At 68.1% G+C, this 20,943-nt stretch overlaps 3 protein-coding genes across 8 annotated transcripts in view; 2 read left to right on the top strand and 1 right to left on the bottom strand.

The window, feature by feature from the left end:
* Positions 1-691: 691 nt before the first annotated feature.
* Positions 692-16,126, bottom strand: SPPL2B (signal peptide peptidase like 2B). Of its 6 annotated transcripts, none has more exons than XM_045989846.1 (15): positions 15,987-16,126; positions 10,642-10,761; positions 9,978-10,160; positions 9,480-9,569; positions 8,792-8,931; positions 8,393-8,535; positions 8,048-8,144; positions 7,217-7,333; positions 6,057-6,138; positions 5,300-5,374; positions 5,157-5,219; positions 4,968-5,067; positions 4,677-4,754; positions 3,400-3,560; positions 692-2,385 (listed from the first exon to the last, which is right to left on the bottom strand). In XM_045989846.1, the coding sequence occupies exons 1-15, from the start codon at positions 16,047-16,049 to the stop codon at positions 2,140-2,142; spliced, it is 1,758 nt and encodes a 585-aa protein (XP_045845802.1). In that variant the 5' UTR covers positions 16,050-16,126; the 3' UTR covers positions 692-2,139. The 6 variants fall into 6 exon arrangements, 4 of the variants coding, with proteins under 4 accessions (XP_045845802.1, XP_045845801.1, XP_045845800.1 ...); XM_045989845.1 differs by lacking the exon at positions 15,987-16,126 and adding an exon at positions 14,580-15,416 and having other exon boundaries at positions 4,968-5,049; XM_045989844.1 differs by lacking the exon at positions 15,987-16,126 and adding an exon at positions 14,580-15,414.
* The window catches only part of LINGO3 (leucine rich repeat and Ig domain containing 3), a 35,641-nt gene continuing 25,349 nt past the window's right edge, over positions 10,652-20,943 (top strand). The window contains exon 1 of the mRNA XM_045989843.1: positions 10,652-10,779. Coding sequence (XP_045845799.1) covers positions 10,742-10,779 — 38 coding nt within the window. The 5' untranslated portion in view covers positions 10,652-10,741. The remainder of the gene's footprint in view (positions 10,780-20,943) is intronic.
* Positions 16,173-20,881, top strand: LSM7 (LSM7 homolog, U6 small nuclear RNA and mRNA degradation associated). Its single transcript, XM_045989852.1, has 4 exons — positions 16,173-16,210; positions 16,294-16,384; positions 19,267-19,338; positions 20,607-20,881. The coding sequence occupies exons 1-4, from the start codon at positions 16,205-16,207 to the stop codon at positions 20,747-20,749; spliced, it is 312 nt and encodes a 103-aa protein (XP_045845808.1). The 5' UTR covers positions 16,173-16,204; the 3' UTR covers positions 20,750-20,881.

Raw genomic sequence — 20,943 nt, 5'->3', positions numbered from 1 at the left:
CACCACAGAGCAGGAACACGGTCTCCCCGGCGCCAACTTGCGCCCCCCCCCCCCCCCAGGGAAACAAGCGTGTAGGGCCCTCCCGGCCCGGGCCCAGTGCAGGGAGAGCAGGGCCGGGGGGCGGCCTTCCCAGAGGCTCACCGAGAAAGGCCGCCGCTTCCTGACTCGTTGAATGCTACCCAGGGGAGGCTGCTTCCTGACCTGGGAAAACCATGTGAGACACAACGTGTCCGTGTCCGGCAGTGTCCTGGCCTCGGCCCCACCCGTCTGCCATGGGCCGTGAGGCATGGGCTACAGCAGCAGGGCCGACCGGTTGTGGCAGTGTGACCGCGTGGCCTGGGAGACCCCAGCCACTGGCCAGCTTGGTCCCCGGGCCCGCAACAGGCACCTCCCCTCCACGCGTCCCGGATCATCCCGGAGAAGCGAGGCGTCACCCGACACAGGGCCGACCGAGCTCCCTCCAGGCCCCCCAGCTGTCCAGTGCCGGGAGTCGGGGCCCCAGCCCCTCACGGCCGACAGCCACGTCACGGCAGAGCTCAACCCTCTGCCTCGGCAAGCAGCAGGCTGTGTGGACGGCTGCCCACACCCCGGGGCAGCCGACCCTGCCCACCCGGGCTACACCTGGGCCCACACCAGCCCCACCCCGGCTCCGCCAGCCGCCGCGCTGCAGAAAAGCCGAGAGCTGGGCAGCAACTTTCGAAAGCTGTGTTTAATCGTAAGAGTCAAAAGCGAGGCAAAGACTGCACACAGAAACTTCCGGAACAAACATCCGCCTTCAAATCCCCCGACGTTTGTCAAACACAGAAAACGGAGATTCTGGGTCCTGGACCGACGAGCGACACAGCTTAGAGGGACGTGCCGGTTGGGGTGGGGACCGTCCACGCGGACCCTGCAGCCCGCGCTGGCCTCCCCGTCGGGCAGCTCTCCGGGCCAGCAGGTCCAGCTGGTCTCCCTCCCGGGTCACCTGTCATCTTAAGAGGCACGCAGACAGGTGGAAGACGTCTTTTTTTTTTTTTTTGGGGATCAACGTCGTTTCTCCTCGGAGCAGCATGGCTGGCAAAGGCTGAGCCTGTCTGGCGCTGGTATTTTTTGGAATGGATCATGGTTGACCCCATGCCTGCCGTCTGCGACGGAGCAGCGGACAGACCGGGGACAGAGCTGGGACCGCGTGGCTGGGGGTCTGTGCCTTCACATCACGTCGGTGCAAACAGCTTTCGGGCTCGAGTCGAGGCTGTGTGGACGGGCGCGTGCCATGGCGTGGGGGCCGCCGCCCCGCGGCCAGTCCTACGGCGGCATTTCCGTCGTGACGTTCGGAGAACCCTGTCAGTGAGGTAGAAGACAAAATGCCAATTCCAGAATATTCTCCACATTCCAGAAGCTCCCGGGTGGTTTAAATAGAAAGTGCGCTCGCCTGGCCGGTGTTGTTCCTAGAGGCCGGGCTGGGGTGGGGCTGAGAGCGTGCAGGTGCCGTGGGCAAGGATCGGGGGCCCAAGTCCATCTATGCTGGAGGGGCGGAGCCGAGTGGAGACGCAGCCCCGTGGACGGCGCCCCCGGCGCCCGGCTGCCCCAACGAGGCCCGGCCGAGACTCAGACCCACGAGGCAACGCCACCCGAGTTCAACACGCCGTGGCCATTTATTCACAGGCAGAGAAGCTGGAGCGCAGGCGCCCGGGCTGATGGAGGCAGGGCCCACCGGGTGCCCCCGCCAACCCCGGCCGCCGGCACGGACGGGGCTCTGCGGGCGGGAACCTGAGGGAGCGGCAGCGCGGGAAGGAAGCACCAGATGTGGGCGGATCGGCAGCCGCGGCCCGAGCGCTCCCTGCTCTTGCCGCGGAAACACGGGGCGGACGGGCAAGACCGCGGCGCTGGGCGCTGCTCCTGCCACGGGGACGGCGGCAGTGACGGTGACGTGACCTCATGGGCCGGAGCAGGGGAGGGGCTCGCGGCAGCCACGGGAGCGGGGAGCAGGGCTGGAGAGAGAGGGTCCAGGGCACAGCTGGGCTCGGCTCAAGGAGGAGGAAGAGCGGGGGCGTCGGCCAGACCGGAGCACCAATTTGGGGTGGGGGGCCGGGCAGGTCCAGTCCCGGGGTGTCTCGGCACGGCAGGTAGCGACGAGGGCCCGAGAGTCTGTGCCACCTCCTAGGCTGAGGCACCCACCAGGTTTGCGGGCTCCGGGGTGCAGCCCGCGGGGCTCACGGGCTCCTGTGGGTGCGCCGCGGCCCCGGCCTCCTCGGGCGTGGACACCTCCGGGGGCTGCTCTGGGGACACAGGGCCCTTGGCCAGTCCTTCGCCTGGAGGCGGCTGCGAGAGGCTGGTGTCGGAGTCCTTCCCGGGCTGCGCACCAGCGGCGGAAGACGGCGCCCAAGGAGTGGGAGGCAGGTCCTTCTGCGAGAGGAGAGGCCACGTCAGGCCTGCGCGAAGCTGGAAGAGCCTGGGCGGCAGGGGCGGGGCGGGCGGGGCGGGCAGACCACAGGGGTCCCTGGAGGGTCTGGCTCCAGGCCCAGGAGCCACCTTCCCTCCAGACCAGTACGACCAGCAGCACTGGAACCCCAGGACGGCCACCGACAGAAGCCTTGACTCTGACATCTCCGGCTTGTTCCCCACCACCTGAACCTTCCAGAACTAAGCGCTCACTGGGCCTGAGACCCTTCGAGGACGGCGGGCAGTGAAGCCAGCGTGCTTCCCCGAGGGTCAGGGGAGGGTTAAAGGCCCCGGCGTCGGGCTACGGCGTCTGGGTAATTAGTCGGGGTGCCCGGCAACCCCCCTCCCTCCGCCATGTCTAGGCCGGGACGAGAGGAGTGTTTTGGCTTGCAGGACATGTGACACGGTAACTCGGGGCCGTGGACCACGCTCGGGAGACACCGAGTGCCCTTCAGAGCTCCCGTCACGGAGGGGCCGGGCCCAGTGGTTCACTGACAGGGCGGCAGGAGGAGGTCAGCTCCGTCCCGGGCACACGGGCACACGAGACCTCGTGCTTGCACAGCGAAGGCGCGGTGCTCCAGTAAGAGGGGCCTCCCGCCCTGAAACCAGCAGCAGCACGACAAAGCCATGAGCCCGCCGTGGGAGACCCACTGTGGAGAGGAGCCCCAGGCCCCCCAGAGCTCAGCGCCGCGTTCCTGATGGTGGAAATGCCTGGAAACCAGTGTCCGATCCAATGGCGTGTCACCACCCCTGGGACTGGCACTTCGGAGCAAGGGCCGTGTCCACAAGCCGCACCCGGAGGGACAGAGCCACACAGCCTGACGGCAAAGCAAAGGCCTCTGGGAACGGGAAGCGCCGACCAGGGACACAGGCTGTGGGGCTCGGTCATCCAGCTGGGACGTTCACGCAACCGTAAGGCTAGTTAGGGCTCATCGGGCTCTTCCTGCTCGCGGACACTCAGAGCAAACTGGTATTCACCGCAAAGCCGCTGCCCGTCCAGAACGTGCCCAGCTCCCCGCGCCAGAGTGCTAGGGCGCAGCTTGTCACCAGCGTGCAGGGCACCAGGTAGAGGAGGGCAGGCTGGCCGCGCTGCATCAGGGCCAGGGCCATGAACGTCACCAGGAGCCCGACGCCGTAGGCTGGGGGGAGAGACGGGCGACATGTTACCCTGGCGGGCAGCCCCACAGCCCGGCCCCTGCCTGTTGCGGGCACGTGGAGCAGGACAGACGGACAGACAGGAGCGCACGGGGCGGGCGGGAGATGGGAAGAGCGACACCGCGGTGGTGGCAAGGCCCAGCTCTGGGCCGAGGGGCCGCCAGAGAAAGGCCTGTGACTGCACCCGAGGGTCCCATACTGCGCCCTCAGTCAGAGACAGTTCTGAACCCAAGCAGCGCGGGCACGCGGGCAGAAGCCCCACGCTGTACCAGGCGGACCGCGATGGCACAGCCACGAGACAGGCGGGGAGGCGGCACGGGGCGCAGGGCGGCTCTCCCGCCGCACAGGGCACAGCGGCTCCTCGTCCTGACCGCGACCTGGGCGGCTTCAGGGAGGAGTGACGAGGAAACGACCCTTTACGGCCCGGTCTCGGGCCCCTCGTCCTGCCTGTGGCTCCAGCCCGACCCTCGCCTGGCGCCCCGGGGCTCTGTTCATCACTTTCCCGCATCCTGAAGCAGCGGCCCAACAGCCGCCAACCCCGGGGGAACAGCGGCGTCTGCTGCCCATCGCGGAGCACAGGTCCAGCGACAAGGAGCCACGGACGCCCCCTGACAGACAGCGCTCCGACAACCGCCGCCAGGACGCAAGGCCCGGGGGCAGGTTCAGGGACAGCGAGCAGACGAGCGGCTATGCCCGCGGCACAAGCCGGGCCGGGAAGGGGCAGATGGGGACAACCCCGAAGTGCGCCCGCAAGGTCAGCCTGGGACGTGCCTGGGCCTGCCCCGCGGGGCCGTGCTCTGGCCCCGTGCACGTGGCCTCTGCACACGAGGAGGGGCCGCAGCGCCTCCGGCCTGGCGGGGGTGGGGGATGCATGTGCACCCACGAGTGGTGAGGCCTCCCGGAGGGGTGACCGGAGGCGGGCAAGCAACTGGTTTGGAAAATGTTAAGCGCAACCGGGGGTCCCCAGAAAAGGTCGCTTCCGCGTCAATGGCTTTGGTAACCCAAGAAACAAGCGGGAGACGAGGACAAGAGGATACAACGAAGGAAACGTGGCCTCGAGAGTCGTGGGGACGTGAGAGGCCGGGCGCGAGGGCACTTACCCACGGTGCAGGCCACAAAGTAGACCCGAGACGACTGCACCTGGATGTCGAACCTGTGGCAGTACGCCACGAGCAGCCCTGCGGGGACAGGGCGCGTGGGCCGGGCTCGCACCACCCCCGCCACGAGTGCAGCCACGAGCCGCATCCGTGCCACGTCCGCCTGCCACGGGCAGCACGGGAGCCCAAGGGGCCGACCGCCCCCGCCCGCTCCTCACCGTCCCCACCCGCCCCCGCCCGCCCATGTCCTGTCACTCCCGAGGACGTCCACCCCGGCGTGGCGCGCCCCAGTACCTGGCACCAGGATGTCCCCGAAGCCCAGCAGGGAAAAGGGCCGGTCACACAGGGCCAGCGGCGAGGCGTTCAGTCGGGGCACCTTCAGGACCATGGGGAGCTGGGGGGCGAGGAGGCGGCCGTCTCCAGGACCCGCCCAAGCCCACCTCCTCCTCCCGGCAGCGCCTCGGCCGTGGGCCCGCTACGTACCTTCTCGTGGGTGGCCGAGTCCGAGGGCCCGGTCGCCACCTCGACCATGATGCTGTTCCCGCTCTAACAAAGAGGGGTCCGCGTCAGAGGGGGGAAGCGCGGGGGCAGGGGCGCGGCAGCAGGGCTCGGGCAGGGGCGCCCACCTTGGTCAGGAAGGGCGTGATGAACACGAAGAAGACGTCGTAGACGAACAGCACCAGCAGCAGCAGCGTGCAGGCCTGGGGGCAACGTCCCGATGGGCACGTGGACCCCCAGGACACGCCTCCCCCACCCCCCAAGGCTCAGATGCGCCCACTGGGACAAAGCCGCAAGGGGACAGTCTGAGCAAACCCAGGCCTGTCCCCGGCACAAGGTCAGGCTAGCGAGGTTTCTGAGGGATGGAAAAGCCGGGAGGCCTGCGGCTCCAGGGACACGCTGTGTGGTTGGTCACCGAGGGGGTGGGATGCCGAGCCTTCCTCCCGGCGTGCCGCGTGCTCCCCCTCGGGCATGATGGCCGGGGCCCCCGTGCAGGGCCGCCGACCACGCTCGCTTGCCCGTGCGTGAGCCTCGGCCCAGAGCAAGCTCCCCCCGACCCGGCACAGCGGCCACCCCCAGAGGAGCCCCGGCCTGCAGCCCCACCTGGGGCAGGGTCCCAGGGGTCCTCGTGGCTCTGTGGCCACTGCCACGGGTCACACTGAGAGGCGGGTCTGCGGCGGATCCCTGAGCCCTGTCACTGGGGAGGCGGCAGGAGGGACTGAGGCCCGAAGACCACGCTGCCCACGGAGGGCCAGGGACGCCCGAGCACAGGCGGGTGAGGGCAGGCGTGGGGCCGCCCGAGGTACGCAGCGGGCACGGAGGCTCTCAGGACACCGCCGTCCCGCCCACGCCCACGCCAGTGCCCCGCGTCCTCGGGGCTCTCACCTTGAAAGTGGGGAGGCGGATGGTTTTCAACATGTAGAGGCAGAAGGCGACGCCCAGCGCGTCCTGAAGGATCCAGGCCCACCTGGAAGGCAGAGCGGCGGTCACCGCAGAGGCAGGGGCTGTGCCAGAGGAGCGACCCGCCCGGCGCTCCTCCCTCAGCTGCAGAGGCGGCGAGTTTCCCGAACTGTCCGTGCCCAGCCGGCCCGTCATGCAGCAACAACTCGGCCGCCGGCCCCGGGGCGCCGGGCAGGGCCGCGGGCCGTGCTGGGCATGGGTGGGGAGTGGCCCTCTGACACCACACACGCCCTGGGGTCTGTCCCCCTTGGAACAGCGTCCACACTCACATCAGGGGCGGGCACAGGGAGAGTGCAGCAACTTGAATGTCCAAAAGTACTTTCCCACAACCTAGAAAAGTCGAACTCTCGCCCAGCCAGGCTCCACACCAGCCTCTCGGCCTGGGAAACCGGGGCTCGGGGACTGAGAGGCGGAGGGGACACAGAGGAGCACGTGTGACCCCAGCATCGACAGGGAGCCGCCACCATGGGGTCACGCCGGCCACGTGCTGGCTCGCCCCCACTGCCCCATCTGTGCCGAGGTCGTCATGGAGCCGGATGGACGCCTCTCCGGGCTAGGGCGACCAGGGAAGCCGCGAAGAACAAAGAGAAGGTTCGCCGGCGGCCAGTGGGCGCCCAGACGCGGTACCAACAGGGCCTGTTCTGACTTTCTAGAACGAAGCAAGTCTTCTGGCTTCGATCAAACTGTGAGAGCTCGTGTTCTCTTTGTGTACAAAGGACTCAAAATATTTTCACGTTTTCCTTCTGCCAATTCCATCTGTCACGGCTCCAAGTGGCAGCGCCAAGAGCGGTAACGGCCTCACAGAGCTCAGAGCGGCGCCAGACGGTGTCGGAGGGAGCGGGGAGGGGGGCCCGCAGGCTCCAGGCCTCCCTACACCCCCCAGCGCCCTGGAGAACACGCGCTCAGGGCACCTGGGGCCAGGAGGGCTGGCGGCATCTCGGACCCAGATCCCCATCGCTGCCCTTCCCGCGGCAGCAGGACAGACGCAGCGACCTGGATGCGGCCGCCACACGGCCCATGCTCGCGGCTCGGGGAGGCGAGGCCCAGGGGCGTCTGAGGACAGGCGGCAGAGGGGTGGCACTCACTGGTCCTCGTTCCGGAAGATTCCCCACACCACGCTGACGGCCAGGCAGAGCAGCGCCAGGAGCAGCAAGCTGACCGGAGGACGCTTGTGGAAGTAGGGCAGGCTGTTGTCGGGGACCCTGGGGGCGGGCGGGCCGTCAAGGGCAGCTGGCTCCTCGCCACCGCCCAGCACCCGGGGGGGTCCGCTCACCCCCGCCTCACCCCCTCGTCCCCTGCACGTTCCCTACGAACATCCCTCTTCACGCCTTACGGCAGCTCCAGGAGGGAGGTCCCCAAGGGTAGGGCAGAACACAGCAGGGTCGGAGACAGACCTCCGCCTGCACCCTGCCCCCCAGGAGCCCACGGCCCCACCGCTGCAGGCCCCTGACCTCTGACCTGGACAGCAGCCTGGAAAGCCTCAGCCCACAAGCTGAGCTTTCTGAGCACCTTTTGGCAATGGGCCACCGGGCCCGTCAGAACCAGACTAGACCCCCTTCCAGGTCTGGAGCAGCAGTGCGTGCGCCCCTGTGGTCCTGCCCTGCCTGGGACCAGCACGCATCCACGTTGTCCCCACAGGACCTGAGCTGCAACGGGGTGGCACGGAGGGGGAGGCTGGAGAACTCCCCCCTCCCCCACTCTGCCCTGCTCTGAGGCCACGAGCCCCCGCCGGCACGGGGTGCGCGCGGGATGCCTGCCCTCGGCCACGGGGGAGGGAGGGGGTCCTCGGCACCGTCCAAGTAGGGCTCGGAGCTCCAGGAGCCAGGAGGCGGGAGACCAACGGGGCCAGGCCCAGGCACCGGGGCGGGGACCGCAGGGCCTGGCGGGGGGGGGGGGGGGGCGCCCCCGGGGCTTACCTGCACCTGCCGAAGGGCAGCCTCTGGACTAGCGGTGACAGGCAGCTGTAGAGGCCGGTGGAGGAGGACAGGCAGAAGATCCCGATGATCACATAGACTGCGGGCGGGGCAGCCGGTGAGGGGCAGGGCCGCCCGGGGGCCCCCACCCCGCCCCCACCCACAGGAAGGGCCCCGCAGGGTCGTGAATTCACAGGGCGGATGGGAGGCGCAGCTCCCGGCGCCAAGGCCCCCTCCTTGCGGCTGGCGATGGCGGCTCCATCCCCCCCGCACCCAAGCAGCGGGGCTCCTGCGGGTGGGCTGGGGAGCTGGGCCTCGGTCCCCCCAGGGCACGGGGCGGGGGCGCACCGAGCTGGTCGTAGAAGTAATACAGCAGCACCAGCACGGCGCAGCACATGGCCACGAAGACGCAGATCATGACGGGGGTCACGTCCACGGCCTCGTCCTCCGGCTTCTCGGGCCCGCCATCCCGCTTGTGTTTCATGTACCTTCTGGGGGAGGCACAGACGCGTCCAGGGGACGCCCTCCGGCTGGCACAGCGCCCAGACGCCGGGGAGCGCCCTCTCCACGCCAGCCGTGTGTCCCTGCCGTGCCCTCCACGGGGGCGCCACACTGGCGCCAAGGACCTCGGGAGCCACGCTGTGACAGCCGCTTTGACGGCGAGTGACGGGATCCCCTCACGCGGTGCTGGGACCACCCGTGACCCGTCCAGCGCGGGCCACGTCGCCGGCCTCCCCGGGCACTCACTTCTTCACGTCCCGACTCCCAGCCCAGTAGCCCCCGAGGGCCACGGTGCCCACGGCCATGACGAAGATGATGACCATGTTGTAGTCCAGCATGGGCTCGTTGGGGGCGTACAGCGCTGCCCTCACCGCTCGGCCGAAGCTCTGCCTCAGAGAACGCAGCGGAGCTCAAGGCTGGGGCCACCGTCCCTGTCCCCTCACCCACCCCAGGGGGCCGGTCCCGGAGGGCCCCGAGCCGCATGCCTTCACCCGCCACTCCCACCCCAAAAAATCAACTCTGGCGGCACAAGCTTCCCACGAGGTCAGGGGAAGGGGCCCGTGCGCGTGTGTGGACACGAGCCCTGAACCGGGACACGCGTGTGCGCAGGAGGGGCACGTCGCGTGGGGAGCGTCTAGCAGGCTTTGGGGCGGGGGGGGCTCGTGCAGACGCTCCCCAAAGATGGAATGTTCCTGTTCTGTGCCTGGAAGCGCGCCGGTTCCTGAAGGCACCCCGCAAACCGCGGGTGAACACGGGCCCTTGTCAGGCGGGGCGGGGCGGGGCAGGGCGGCCCCGGGCCCGGGCGCTCTGACCTCGGGGCGGCTCTCCATTCCTGCCCTCTCCGGGGAGCCGGGATGGGTGCGGCGCAACCACCCACCCACCAGGCGGGCACGCGCCCGACCAGGCGCGGACGGAAGGAGACAGGAGACCCTACCTTGAAGATGTCCAGCATGTCTTTGTGGCTGAGCAGGGCCACGGGAATGCCAATCTCGTCATACTGTGTCTTGTTGCCTCCTGGGGGGACCTGGGGGCCAAAGTGTGGGATGCGGCAGGGACAGGGCAGCTTACCAAGGCCCACCCGGGGCGAGGCAGGCCGCCCCCAACCGCTGGGGGCTCAGAGCCCGCCCTCTTGGAGGCTGCAGAGGTGGACCCCATGTGTGTGTGTGTGTGTGTGTGTGTGTGTGTGTGCGCGCGCGCGCGCGTCTGTCTGGCTGGCTGGCTGTCTGTCCTCCCTGCGGGAGAAGCTCTGGCTTCACTTCCGGGCCTCGGGGTCAGTCGCTTCGGTGCCACCCTACCCTGGGATGCCACCCGCCCTCGGAGGGCACCCCCACGCTCTGCCCTGAGGCCTTGTAGGGCAGCCCTAGGGGACCCCAGGGCCGCTCTGGGCCGCGCCCCTCCAAGACGCCGTGTCCGGCACAGCCCGGGGCCCTACCAGCGCCTCCCTGCTGACGATGAGCAGCCCGCGCGCCCCGCCGCCCTGCGCCAGCCGCACTTTCTCATAGAAGGTGCAGTTGCCGCGCGCCACCAGCGGGATCTGGTTGCTGAAGCCCCTGGCGGGGACGTCGGGCGGGGAGCAGAGCACAGAGGCGGTCCAGTCCCGCAGCTGCAGGAGAGACTGGGGGGGAGGGGCGTTTACACCAGCTGATCCAGGAATGGGGGGGTGCACACACACGTGCCCACCCACAGTCACACGGACCCGTGCGTTCACACACACACGCCCACATACGCACGAGCGCATACGCACACACACCCAAGCGCGAGGCAAACGGGAGGGACGGGCTGAGTGCTCAGAGGACACCGTAGCAAACCCACCGTGCCTGCCCGGCAGGCGGGAGCGGCGGCCTCGGCCTGAGAATCACGCGCCCACTGCACGGCTGCCGGTCCCGCCCTCGCTGCTCTGGGGACCCTCTGCCAGCCGGCCCCGCCAGCGTGTGGGGATGTGGCCAGTGCCCCTAGTGGGAGCACCTGGACATCTTTTGTTTCTGACCAAGGACACTGAGGCCCAGAGAGGTTATGGGGCCGCTCTGGGGCCACCTGAGACCCCAACAGCCCCTGTGCCCAGACCTCCCCCCACGGGAGCCTCGGCGGGCACTCACCGCCTTGCCAAGGTCATGCGGCAGGTGGGCCCACTGGGGGTTGTAGAGTACGCAGTAGTCTTTGCCTTCGGGACCCCCCGTCTCGGAGACCACGCGCACCATGCCGTACTCACAGGCCACCTGGAGGACAAGGCAGGGGTCAGAGAGCTTGGCAGAAGCAGCAGGGTCTGAGCCAGACAAGGACAGCCCCACCCGGGGCTCGGGCTGGTCTCCTCCCTCCTACAGGACAGACGGGACACCATCCGTCTGACGCTGGAGAAAACAAGGCAGGCAGCAAGACGAGCGTCCCCAGGGAGACCCCGGTGCTGACTGTGGCCCTGCCAGGTCCTCTCCCTGTGGCTCCTGCGCAAGGGACAGCACCACCTCACGGGGCCTCGCGCGGGATCGATGGGACAGGAAGAAGGCAAACCCCGTGCCTCTGTCATGAGGGGGACACGGCGGGCCCGCAGACCCGTCCCCAGGCCCTGGGTGGCGGCTCGAGGCTGGGAGACAAGGCAAGGCCTACAGGAGTTTCCAGCCCACCCGCGGGCGGCGGGAGGGGGGGCGCCCCTCACCCACAGGCTCCTGACCACTGACTGGGAAGGCCAGCCGGCTCTGGGCCCTCGTCCCACACCTTACTTTCCACGGGGACCTCGCAGCCTCGGTCACATGACTGGCCCCTGCCAGGCACGGGCCAGCAGAAGCCCGGTCGGGATGGGCCGCCCCGCTCGGAGGCGTGGCAGGAAGCGGGCGGTCTGCAGGCCGGCCGCCCTGGGGCTGGGAGCCCTGAGACTCTGCAGCCCAGGAGAGTCATACAGACACCCACGGGGCCGGCCGGCTCTCTGGGCAGGCCCGGAGCCAGCAGAGCCTGCCTCCCCACCCTGCCCCAGCCTCCCGGGAGGAGGAAGAGGAGCCGGCTAGCGTCTCGGTCCTCCTTCCCAGCCCACGGGACAGCGGCTGCTCGGGGAGGGCTGCGCCAGAGGGTTCTGACGACCCAGCAAGCAAGGCGTGGGGCTCAACCCGGAGTCTTCGGACACCGGACGCCCCTCAAGGACAGCGGCGTGGCGGGGGGCCTGGGCCAGAGAGGCTGACGCTCCTTTTTTCAGTCGAACACCAGCTTACTCACCATGAAAAACTGCAGTTTCATTCAAAGGTGTCCCCACTTCCTGCCCACCCACATCTGCCGGAACACCGCAGCCCTCTCCGGATTGCCGCCCGGCTGGCAGGCCGGTGCACGGGGGGGCCCTCTCCCACCTCCTCCCTGGGCTCTGGCCGGGGCACAGAGCCCCCCACGAGCACAGTCTCCGTCTCTTGGGAGCACTTCATCAGCAGAGACTCACACAGCACTCGGGGCCCAGGTCTCGGCGGCTCTGCCCCAGGCGGACTCACCCCAAGTGTGAGCAGATCCCAGGGGCGTGCTGAGGGAGGAGGGGTCTTAGGAGAGAAGCCCAGTGCTAGAAGCCGAGGGGGTCGGTCCAGCCACCGCACCTCGGGGGGCCCCGCACGCCTGGCCCAGAAGCCTGCTCTGGGCACCTTGGGCTCCTGGGGCCCACGCTTCTGGAGCTTGTGGTCCCCGTAGGCTGCGATCACCCAAGACTGAGATGGAAAACTCCCTCCTTGGACCCCCAAGAATGTGCCAAGGAGCCAAACACCTAGAGCCACTCGTCTGGACGCAGACACGTGATAGGGTCTGGTCGACACCACAAGCCACACGCCCCGCCGTCCGGGCAGAGCGCGCAGCAGACTGGGCCGCAGGTCCCGCGGGATCACGGCTCCAGACAGCAGGCCTGGGCCACTGACCGGATTCCGCTCAGCCAGACCCACGGTGGAAGCCCGGCGAGGCCCCGGCCACTCCAGGGGCTTCTCACCCCGGCCCTGGTTATGCTGAGCTGATGGCAGCGTGGAGACCCGGGGGTCCCAACCCCGCAGCTGGCAGGGTCCCCTCCAGGGACCCCGACCACCGGCTCTTCCAGCGGGCACCTCTGACCTGACCCCGCTACCTGCTGCCTCGTGAACTACTGGGGGTGTGCGGAGAGGCCGTGCTGAGGGGGTGCGGAGCTCCACGAACCCAGGCTCGTGAGGGGAGGGGCTGGGGGCCGCCTGAGGCCAACCAGGGGTCTCAGAGCACCTCGGAAGGCCGCGCCCTTCCCTTATCTACCCTGGCCAACCTCCACGCACGTCTCGTGGCCCCTCATTCCCTCCACTGGAGGCAGAATTAGGAGCCGTCCCTTCCACTCTCCCCAGCAGACCACACCCGCCAAGGGCACCTGTCCACCCGGCCGTAAGTGCTCTCTCTACCTGTCCGTACCCGGCTTCCAGACGGTCACCCCAGGCTCAGAACCATGGGCCAGCGTGGGGAACAGAGGATCCCCCGAGCCCCCAGCCTCCTGCAGCCCTCCTTTTGCACTTTTTTTTTTTTTTTTTTTAAATTTTACACAGAGAGAGGGATCACAAGTAGGCAGAGAGGCAGGCAGAGAGAGGGGGGAAAGCAGGCTTCCCGCCGAGCAGAGAGTCTGATGTGGGGCTCGATCCCAGGACCCTGAGATCTTGACCTGAGCCGAAGGCAGAGGCTTAACCACTGAGCCCCCCAGGTGCCCCTCCTTCCGCACTTCTAAATGAAGTTTTATCGGAGCACAACTGCCCCATTCCCGTACACAGGGGCTCTGTGCTCTCCTGACCCTGGCAGAGCTGCGAGGGTGCGCCCGAGACCACGTGGCCCACGAAGCCAAAAACAGTCACTGTCTGGCCCTGTTCACTGTGGCCCTGGTCACAGGCTGACCCCTGTTCTGTAGGATCCAGACTGTAGGGAAAAGTGTTGTTTGTGTAAAACGGGGACACGCAGAAGCTGCTTCTCTTTACAAAGGTCATTCGCAAGCACAGAAGCGCACCTCATGGACCTTGCCCCCCACAACCCGCACGGCCGGCTGCCCACTAGGAAACGAGCCCGCGCACGTCAGATGCCAGCGTACGGAGGGAGAGGATCCAGACGTTCGCCAGAAGGACCCATCCCAATCCGGGGAGCCGGAAATCGCTGGGACTACCAGACAGACCACCTTCCGACACATCAGAGTCTCTAAGCGGGTTCGGGAGCTTCTAGGGAAACCACGCTTCGGGGAGACCACAAAGGCACCCGCAGGCGTCTGAGAAAAGCTCATGAGTCCATTCTGGAAGCAGTCGTGCTTCTAAGACTCGGTCAGTTCTAGAACAGGGTGGGGACGTAAGAGCCCAGGAAGCGTGGAAAGAGACGCTGAGGCAGAGGAGGAGCCGGGACAGGTGGAGGAGGGGCAGAGGGGACAGGGGCAGGAGGGCAGACGGACAGGTGCAGGAGTGGAGGAGGGAGAAAGCGGTGGGGAGAGCACTAACCAGACTTCAGACCTGCTGAGCAGCAGACCCCACTACCATCCTTATGTGCACGTCCTGTCGCCACTGGGGACACACGTCTACTTGGGACTCCCTCACCCCGGGTTACAAAATGGCAGCAGATGAATGCGGGGCTGCCCACAAGCAGCGTCCCAGCCGGTGGAAAGCTGGCCTCGTCCTCAGGCCCCAGGACCCAAACTTCCACAAAGAACCACACCCACCCACCACAGTGCCATCTGTCCCATCCCGGGGCAGACAGACAGACAGACAGACCCGGGCTCTGCGCCCGGAACAACCAGCACAACTGCTCTCGTCACGCGCTCCGACGCCTCCTCTGCTCGCACACAGGACGAAGTCCAAAACCCTCCGCCTGCCCAGGAGCGCCACGAGCCTTCACCACCTGCCGGGCACCTGCCCAGGGAGGCCACCGCTGGGCCTGCCCTTTACCCTCCGCCTGGGAGCCACTCCTGCTGCCCCTCCCCCATGCCCCTCAGCGGAAGGGGCAACCCCAGCTCCCTTCAAGGGCACCTGAGGGCCTCCTCTGGGGTGTCCTCTTTCTCGGGGCGTGAGCATGTTACCAACCAGGGTGGACTCCTCACCTGCTCCAAATGAGTCGTCAACTCTCGCACCTTCACCCCGTTCCAGCCGCTCAGCCCCGCGGCCCCTCTGCCTCCGAGGCCTGGCAAACTCCTGTTCATCCTTCAGAACACCCCTCAGGGGTCGCTGCTTCCACAAAGCCTCCCCAAGCAAACTGGGTCACCCCCGCCGTGGGGCCCCCATTGCCCTGTGTCCGTGTCTCCTCCGGCTCCCATTCAAAATGTCCCTGCCCCCAAGTGACAGACTGCCGAGCAAAGTGAGGGAGCAGCGTTGGGGCAGGGACGGGGGCTCAGCCCAGAGCTGGGGAGGGGGCAGCCCAGAGAGCTTCTCGGGGGTGGGGAGAGGGAAGAACAACTCAGCTGAGACCAGAAGCACGACCAGGGGCACTCCAGGGACACGGGGAAGACCAGAGAGCAGAGTGCCCTCAGCGAACTAGGCAAGGACGGGAAGTTTCCCAGGCACAGAGGCCTCCCGCACGGGCTGGCCGCCTCGGGAAGGCTCTCTTCTGGACGCAGGACCTGACACGCTTTCAAAGACCTCGCTCCTGCCGGGTCGGGAGGGGACTGGGGATGCGGGCAAGCACCTCAGGGTGGCCGGGTGGAGGGGCGGGGGGCTGGGGTGCACGGGTCAAGGGGGATGGCTGCGTTCCCAGGGCGGTTAGGGACACCGCGCCCTGAGCTGCATGACCCAGGGGAGAGCGGGTGCGGACTTGCGCTCAGGATGACGTCCATCAGCCCGCGGGCGGCAAGACCCCGCCAGCCCCAGACCCTTAACGTTAAGTGCCCGAGAAGGAGCACATACAGCACCCCGCGGGCACCACCGGGCGGAGTCCTCACTGCGCGCTTCTCCTCCTGCCGCAGGTGAGCAACTGACGCCCAAAGGGGGGACCTCCCTTGCCCAAGGTCACCGGACGCAGTCCGGGGCGGCGACGCGACCCCACTTCCAGGGAGGGTCTCCTGGCCGCCCCCCGACACGGCCAGGCACCGCGCGCCGTGCTTACCGCAACCACGCGGACCCGCGCGAACGTCGCGCGAAAGGGGAAACTGAGGCCCGGACACTGGCAGCCGCCCGGCCAAGGCCACGCAGCCAGGCAGGGGCTCCCCGGGGGCGGCGGGACACCTCGAAACGGAGCGGGGCCTGGGGAGGTAGGGGGACTCCCAAACTCCCAAACAGACCCAGACGCACTGCGTGACGCTGCAGCTGGGGAGGGCTCCGAGGCGCGGGAGAGAGTGGCCGGGGACAGGCCCGCAAGGTCACGGCCCGGCTCCCGGCCCGCGGGCCACTCGCGAGGGGGGCGCGCAAACCCGAGGCCGACACCCAGGCCAGGTCGGGCGGGGCCCGCGCGCGGCCCGGGGCACAGGGGCCGGGTGTCACAGCCGGCGGGGCCGGCGGGGCCGGCGCAGCCTCACCTGGGCCACGAGGAGGAGGAAGGCCGCCGCGAGCCGCGCCACCGCCGCCGCGGCCACCGCCATGTCGGCCGGTTCCAGCCGCAGGCGTCGCCAGATGTTTCCCAGCAACGCCCCGGCGCGCCCCGGCGCGCCTGCGCCGTTGGGCTCCGCGCCTGCGCGCGGGGGCAGGGTCAAAGGGCGCGCCGCGGCGCCTGCGCAGAGGGGCGCGGTGCGGCAAGATGGCGGTGAGCGCGCGGCGCGGCCGGCGGGGCGGGCGGCGTGGGACCCGGCCGCGCTCCACGCCTCACGCGCTCTGCTTCCCCCGCAGGACAAAGAGAAGAAGAAAAAAGAGAGCATCTTGGACTTGTCTAAGTACATCGACAAGACGATTCGGGTGAAGTTTCAGGGAGGCCGCGAAGGTGAGACCCCGCCGCCCGCACCCCGTGAGCGGCCTGGGGCGAGCGCCGGCGGGGGAGGGCGGCGGACGATGCCGGTTCCGCGCGCGGGGAAGCCGAGGCCCGGGCAGGGGCCGGACAGCCCGAGCCGCGGAGGTGCCGCCGGGACGGGCATCCCCGACTCGCGCGCGGTGCGCCCCGGGCTCCGCGCTCGTGACTTCGGGGCCGGGGGGCTCTCGCTCGCGGGGCCTGCCCCGGGCGCTCGGGCCTGTTGAGCGGCAACCCTGCGTGCCGCTGGGGCCATGTGACAGCCCACCCGGGCACCTCCCCGCGGAGACCTCCTGCCCCTGCAGCCAGTCTCGAGCGCGCACCGGCCGGGCCTGTTAAACACGCGGACTCCGCTCGGGCGCCGTCAGCTCCCGCCGTCGCCGGGGAAAGGACAGCCTCGTGGCTCCCGGGAGCCCTACCACGGGGCTGCCAAGGGCAGTGGGGCGACAGCCCGGGCTCCTGCCGGCTGAGACGGAAGCCTGTGAGCGTCGTAGTTCTTGCCGGCTTCCTGCCGCAGCACCCAGTGTAGACCCGAGGGGGCGCCGCCGCGGGCGAAGGCAGGAAGCTGCGGGAACGGCCGAGTGGCCCTCGTCGCCCTCCTTCGGGGTGGTGGGGATCTCTCAGGAAGACCAGCTCCCTGGAGCCGGCCCGGAAGTTCCAGAGGGACTGGTGCAGGTTGTGTTCCTGAGAGCAGAAGCTGCAGTGAGGTTAGGGGCGTGGGCTTGGGCGGGACACTCCTTTTGGGGTCTCTCATCTCTTTTTTAACTCCGGGTTAAGGGCAGAGCCATTTTCCTGCTCGCGGCTGGAGGGAGGTTCTTGCTCTGGGAAGCATCGCTGACCCTCCACTCGGGGCCCCGCCCCTTTGGTGTAAGCGCGGGTACCACCTGTGGAGGCTCCCCCACGACACTGCCCTGTGCATCTTCCCCTGAAACGCAGTGAGGCGAGGGCAGGAAGGAGGCCCGGTGCTGCTCGTGCATGTGGGCAGTGTGGCCTGGGTATCCCTGAGGCTCCGCTCCTTCATTGCTTCCCTCCGCCTACCTGACGGCGCGCTGAGGATTGCAGGGCCGGAGGCAGGCTTAGCGCGGTTCCTGACACCAGCAAGCGCCGGAGCGACGTCCTGTTCCTGCGGCTGCCTCTGACCTCCAGGGTGTGTCGGGAGACAGCGGTCCTGGGGCGTGGGTGCCTGGGCGGCACCGGCGTGGTTCACGCCCGCGGAGGGGGGCGCAGCAGGCAGCGGTGAGACAGCTCGCGCTTCCCAGGGCGCTCGTGTGGGCTTTCCACCCTGCGCAGCAAATCGCCAGCCCTTGCGCAGCTCAAACAGCGCGGTTACCGTCCTACAGCGTCTGTCAGGAGGGAGTCTGGGTGCTGGGGCTCCCGGTCTCACAGGTCGCGGTAAAGGAGTATGGAGGAGCCTGTTCTCTCCCGCCCGGGATCTTCCCCCTGCTGGGCTGGTTGTTGGCGGAATTCAGTTCCCCGTGGCTGTAGGACGGGGTCTCCATGTCCTGCTCGGGTATCTGGGGACTCGTGGCTCCCCGAGGTTGCCTGCCAGCCCGTGCCGCAGGACGCTGTCCTCAGCATGGCAGCCCGTGCCCTCGGGCCCAGCAGGAAAGTCCTTCCTATGCTTCCAGTTTCTTCTACGAAATTCCTGTTCCCTTCACAGCTTATCTGATGAGGTCAGGTTGAGCATAGTCTGTTTTTCTGAGGCTGAAAGTGCACTGGTTCGGGGATCTCAGTCACTTCTGCAGACTCGTTCGTCTTGCTAGTCCTATAACCCCTCACAGGAATGACATCCCGTCATATTCGTGGGTCCCCTCCCACACTTGCCGGGAGGGGTGACACAGGGTCGTCCCCGGGGTGGGAGGCATGGGCTCGCGCCCCACTGAGGAGGGCAGACCCACAGGTGTGGGCGCAGTGCCCGCCGCTCATAACCCCATCGGGCAGGTGTCCCCGTGACCTTTGTTTTGCAGGGTGGGGATTGGGGGCAAGCAGGGAGACAGGAAGCCACAGAGCCAGGGGATCCGACCCAGCAAGTCGGAGACTGGCGGACGTTTTCCATAAAGGGCCAGAGCGTCTCAGTCACACTTGTCACTCCTGCCCTGGAGCAGGAAAGAGCCACGGACCGTTCGTCAGCAAGTGAACGCGGCTGTGAGCCAGCCCGGCTGCTTAGGGGAGCGCAGTGGGCCGGCTTTGGCCCTCGGGCTGCACTTTGCAGACCCTGCCCTACATGTGTGTGGCTGCGGCTCACACCAGCCGTGCTCGTGGTGCAGACAACACGGCTCCCCCCGTACTGACGTGGGGGGGATGCCTGCGCAGCGGGGTAGGGGGGCTTTCAGACCAGACAGCCGGTCCCCCTGGTCTCCCGCACATCACACGGCAGCGCCGGTCGTCGCTCCACTCCTTTCCGTGCACGTGTGCCGTGGCTGGTGAGGTGGAAACAGTCTTTAACAACCCTAAGTATTTGAAGACAACGAGACGTTTGTCGCAGGTTTCTGTGTCCGTAAGGGGAGTCTCCGCGTGGCGCAGCCACTCCCAAGCATCCGCATGTCCCGGGGCTGCTTGGCCCCGGACGGCTGAGCGGGTGGTTGCTGTGGGGACCACGGGCCCACACCGCTGAAACTGCACCCGCAGGCCCTTTGCGAAGACATTCGCCACCCGGCTCGGTGGGGGGGGTGGGCTCGACCTCCTGGCTCCCCGCTTGGAGCCCGCCCTCACCCCCGCCCCCCCGCCGGTGTCCTGTCTCTCCCGTCCCTGGAGAGGCTGCTCCCCACATCGGCACCTGGGGGAGTCCGACTGCACCGGTCCCAGAACAGCCGCTTACCTGACGCCTTTCTGTTTCTCTTCTCGGTGGTTCCTACAAGCCAGTGGCATCCTGAAGGGGTTCGACCCGCTGCTCAACCTCGTGCTGGACGGCACCGTGGAGTACATGAGAGGTGGGCATGGCCGCGGGGCGCGGGGGCTCCTTGCCGGGCTCGGCCTGCCCCAGACCCACCCAGCCGCCCCCACACCGCGGACACGGTGCTTGTGAACCACATGGCTGGTCTCCCTCGTCTCCTGCCGTCCCCTGGTGGGCCCTCCACTGCTCGCAGAGGGTCCTGGTCCCTGTCACCCCAAGTCTCTAGATCCCACGCGCAGCGTGGGGCGGTCGGCCGGCGTCTGCCCATCTCCTGACACGACGTGCAGCTTAGCCTGCCTGAGGCCCAGGAGGGCGGCAGTCCTGCCCCTCGGGGACTGCCTGTCTCACTCCGGTGACAGAGTCACAGGGCCCCCTCTTTGTGGGGGAAGCGCAGTTGTGGCTGCACAGCCGGCGCCCCAGGCCTTTTGCTTTGCCCTCAGTTTCTCCCCTCCTGTCTGGTGGCCGCCGGCGTGGGGATCCTGGCCCGGCCTCCGTGGCCAGACCATGTCTTTGTGAGCGGACAGCCGCCCCGCGTGGGCTGTCAGGAAATCGAGCCGGCGCGGCAGTGCGCACCAGGCCACGAGGCCCCGGGAGCCTGCTCCTCCGGGCGGCCTCACTGTGGGGGGGCCTGTGCCTTCTTGTCTCAGCCCCAGATCAGCCCCCCCGCGTGGCTTCCTGGAGGGATCGGGCCTAGCACAGAGGTGACTCCTGTACGATCTGGTCAGGGAGGGCTGTGCCCCAGAGACCTGGTCTCCGGCACCGGGACTGCCTGGCCCTCCCCCAGCATCCCGCAGAAGAGATCAGCGTTTTCAGCGGCTGTCACTTCCGTGAGGCCTTTCCTCCCAGCCCTAACTGCCCGTGAACCTGGGGCGAGTGGTACCCCCGCGGGCCTTCCAGGATTTTCCAGGAGCCGGGAGTCCCAGCCTGATTGTTTTCCTAGTAGCTCCTAACGTGGCCCCTGCTGCCTTAGCTGCCAGGATCCCCGCTTAGCGGCCTGCCCCGGAATCCCCCCACGCCGTGTTTGCTTGTAGAAAGAGGGCAGGCGTGGACCGCTGTCGCCAGAGCTCCTCCTGGCCCTCGTGGTCCAGAGCCGTCTCAGAGACAAGGGCAGCATGGCTGGGCTTTGGCAGGAGGGCGAGGCACTCGGCCTGTCGCTAAACCCAGCGTGTTCCCTTTGATTTGGCTCCTTAGGGCCACAGCCCTCCCCACCCCATCTGGCACCCAGTTCTCCCCTCATCCCCGTCTCTCGGGTCTAGAAGCCACGTGGGGGCCGTCTCACCGCCACTGTTCCCTCTCTCTCCACAGACCCTGACGACCAGTACAAGCTCACAGAGGACACCCGCCAGCTGGGCCTGGTGGTGTGCAGGGGCACCTCCGTGGTGCTCATCTGCCCGCAGGACGGCATGGAGGCCATCCCCAACCCCTTCATCCAGCAGCAGGACGCCTAGCGGGCGCCATTGGCCGCCCGAGGACTCGGAGCTGCCCCCCCCCCCCCGCCGCGCGTGCCCCCGCAGGACGGAGCTCTCTTTTTTATATAGGTTATGTTTCTGTTTTCATAATAAAACCGCAGACCCCAAGTGTCCCGGAGCCCCAGAACCTTGCTCTCAGCCTGGGCTTTCTGGCAGGCCCTTCCTCTGGCCCA

This window comes from Meles meles, chromosome 20 (genome assembly GCF_922984935.1).
Source record: "Meles meles chromosome 20, mMelMel3.1 paternal haplotype, whole genome shotgun sequence".
NCBI classification, from domain to species: Eukaryota; Metazoa; Chordata; class Mammalia; order Carnivora; family Mustelidae; genus Meles; species Meles meles.
This window is presented reverse-complemented; position numbering and strand designations above follow the sequence as displayed.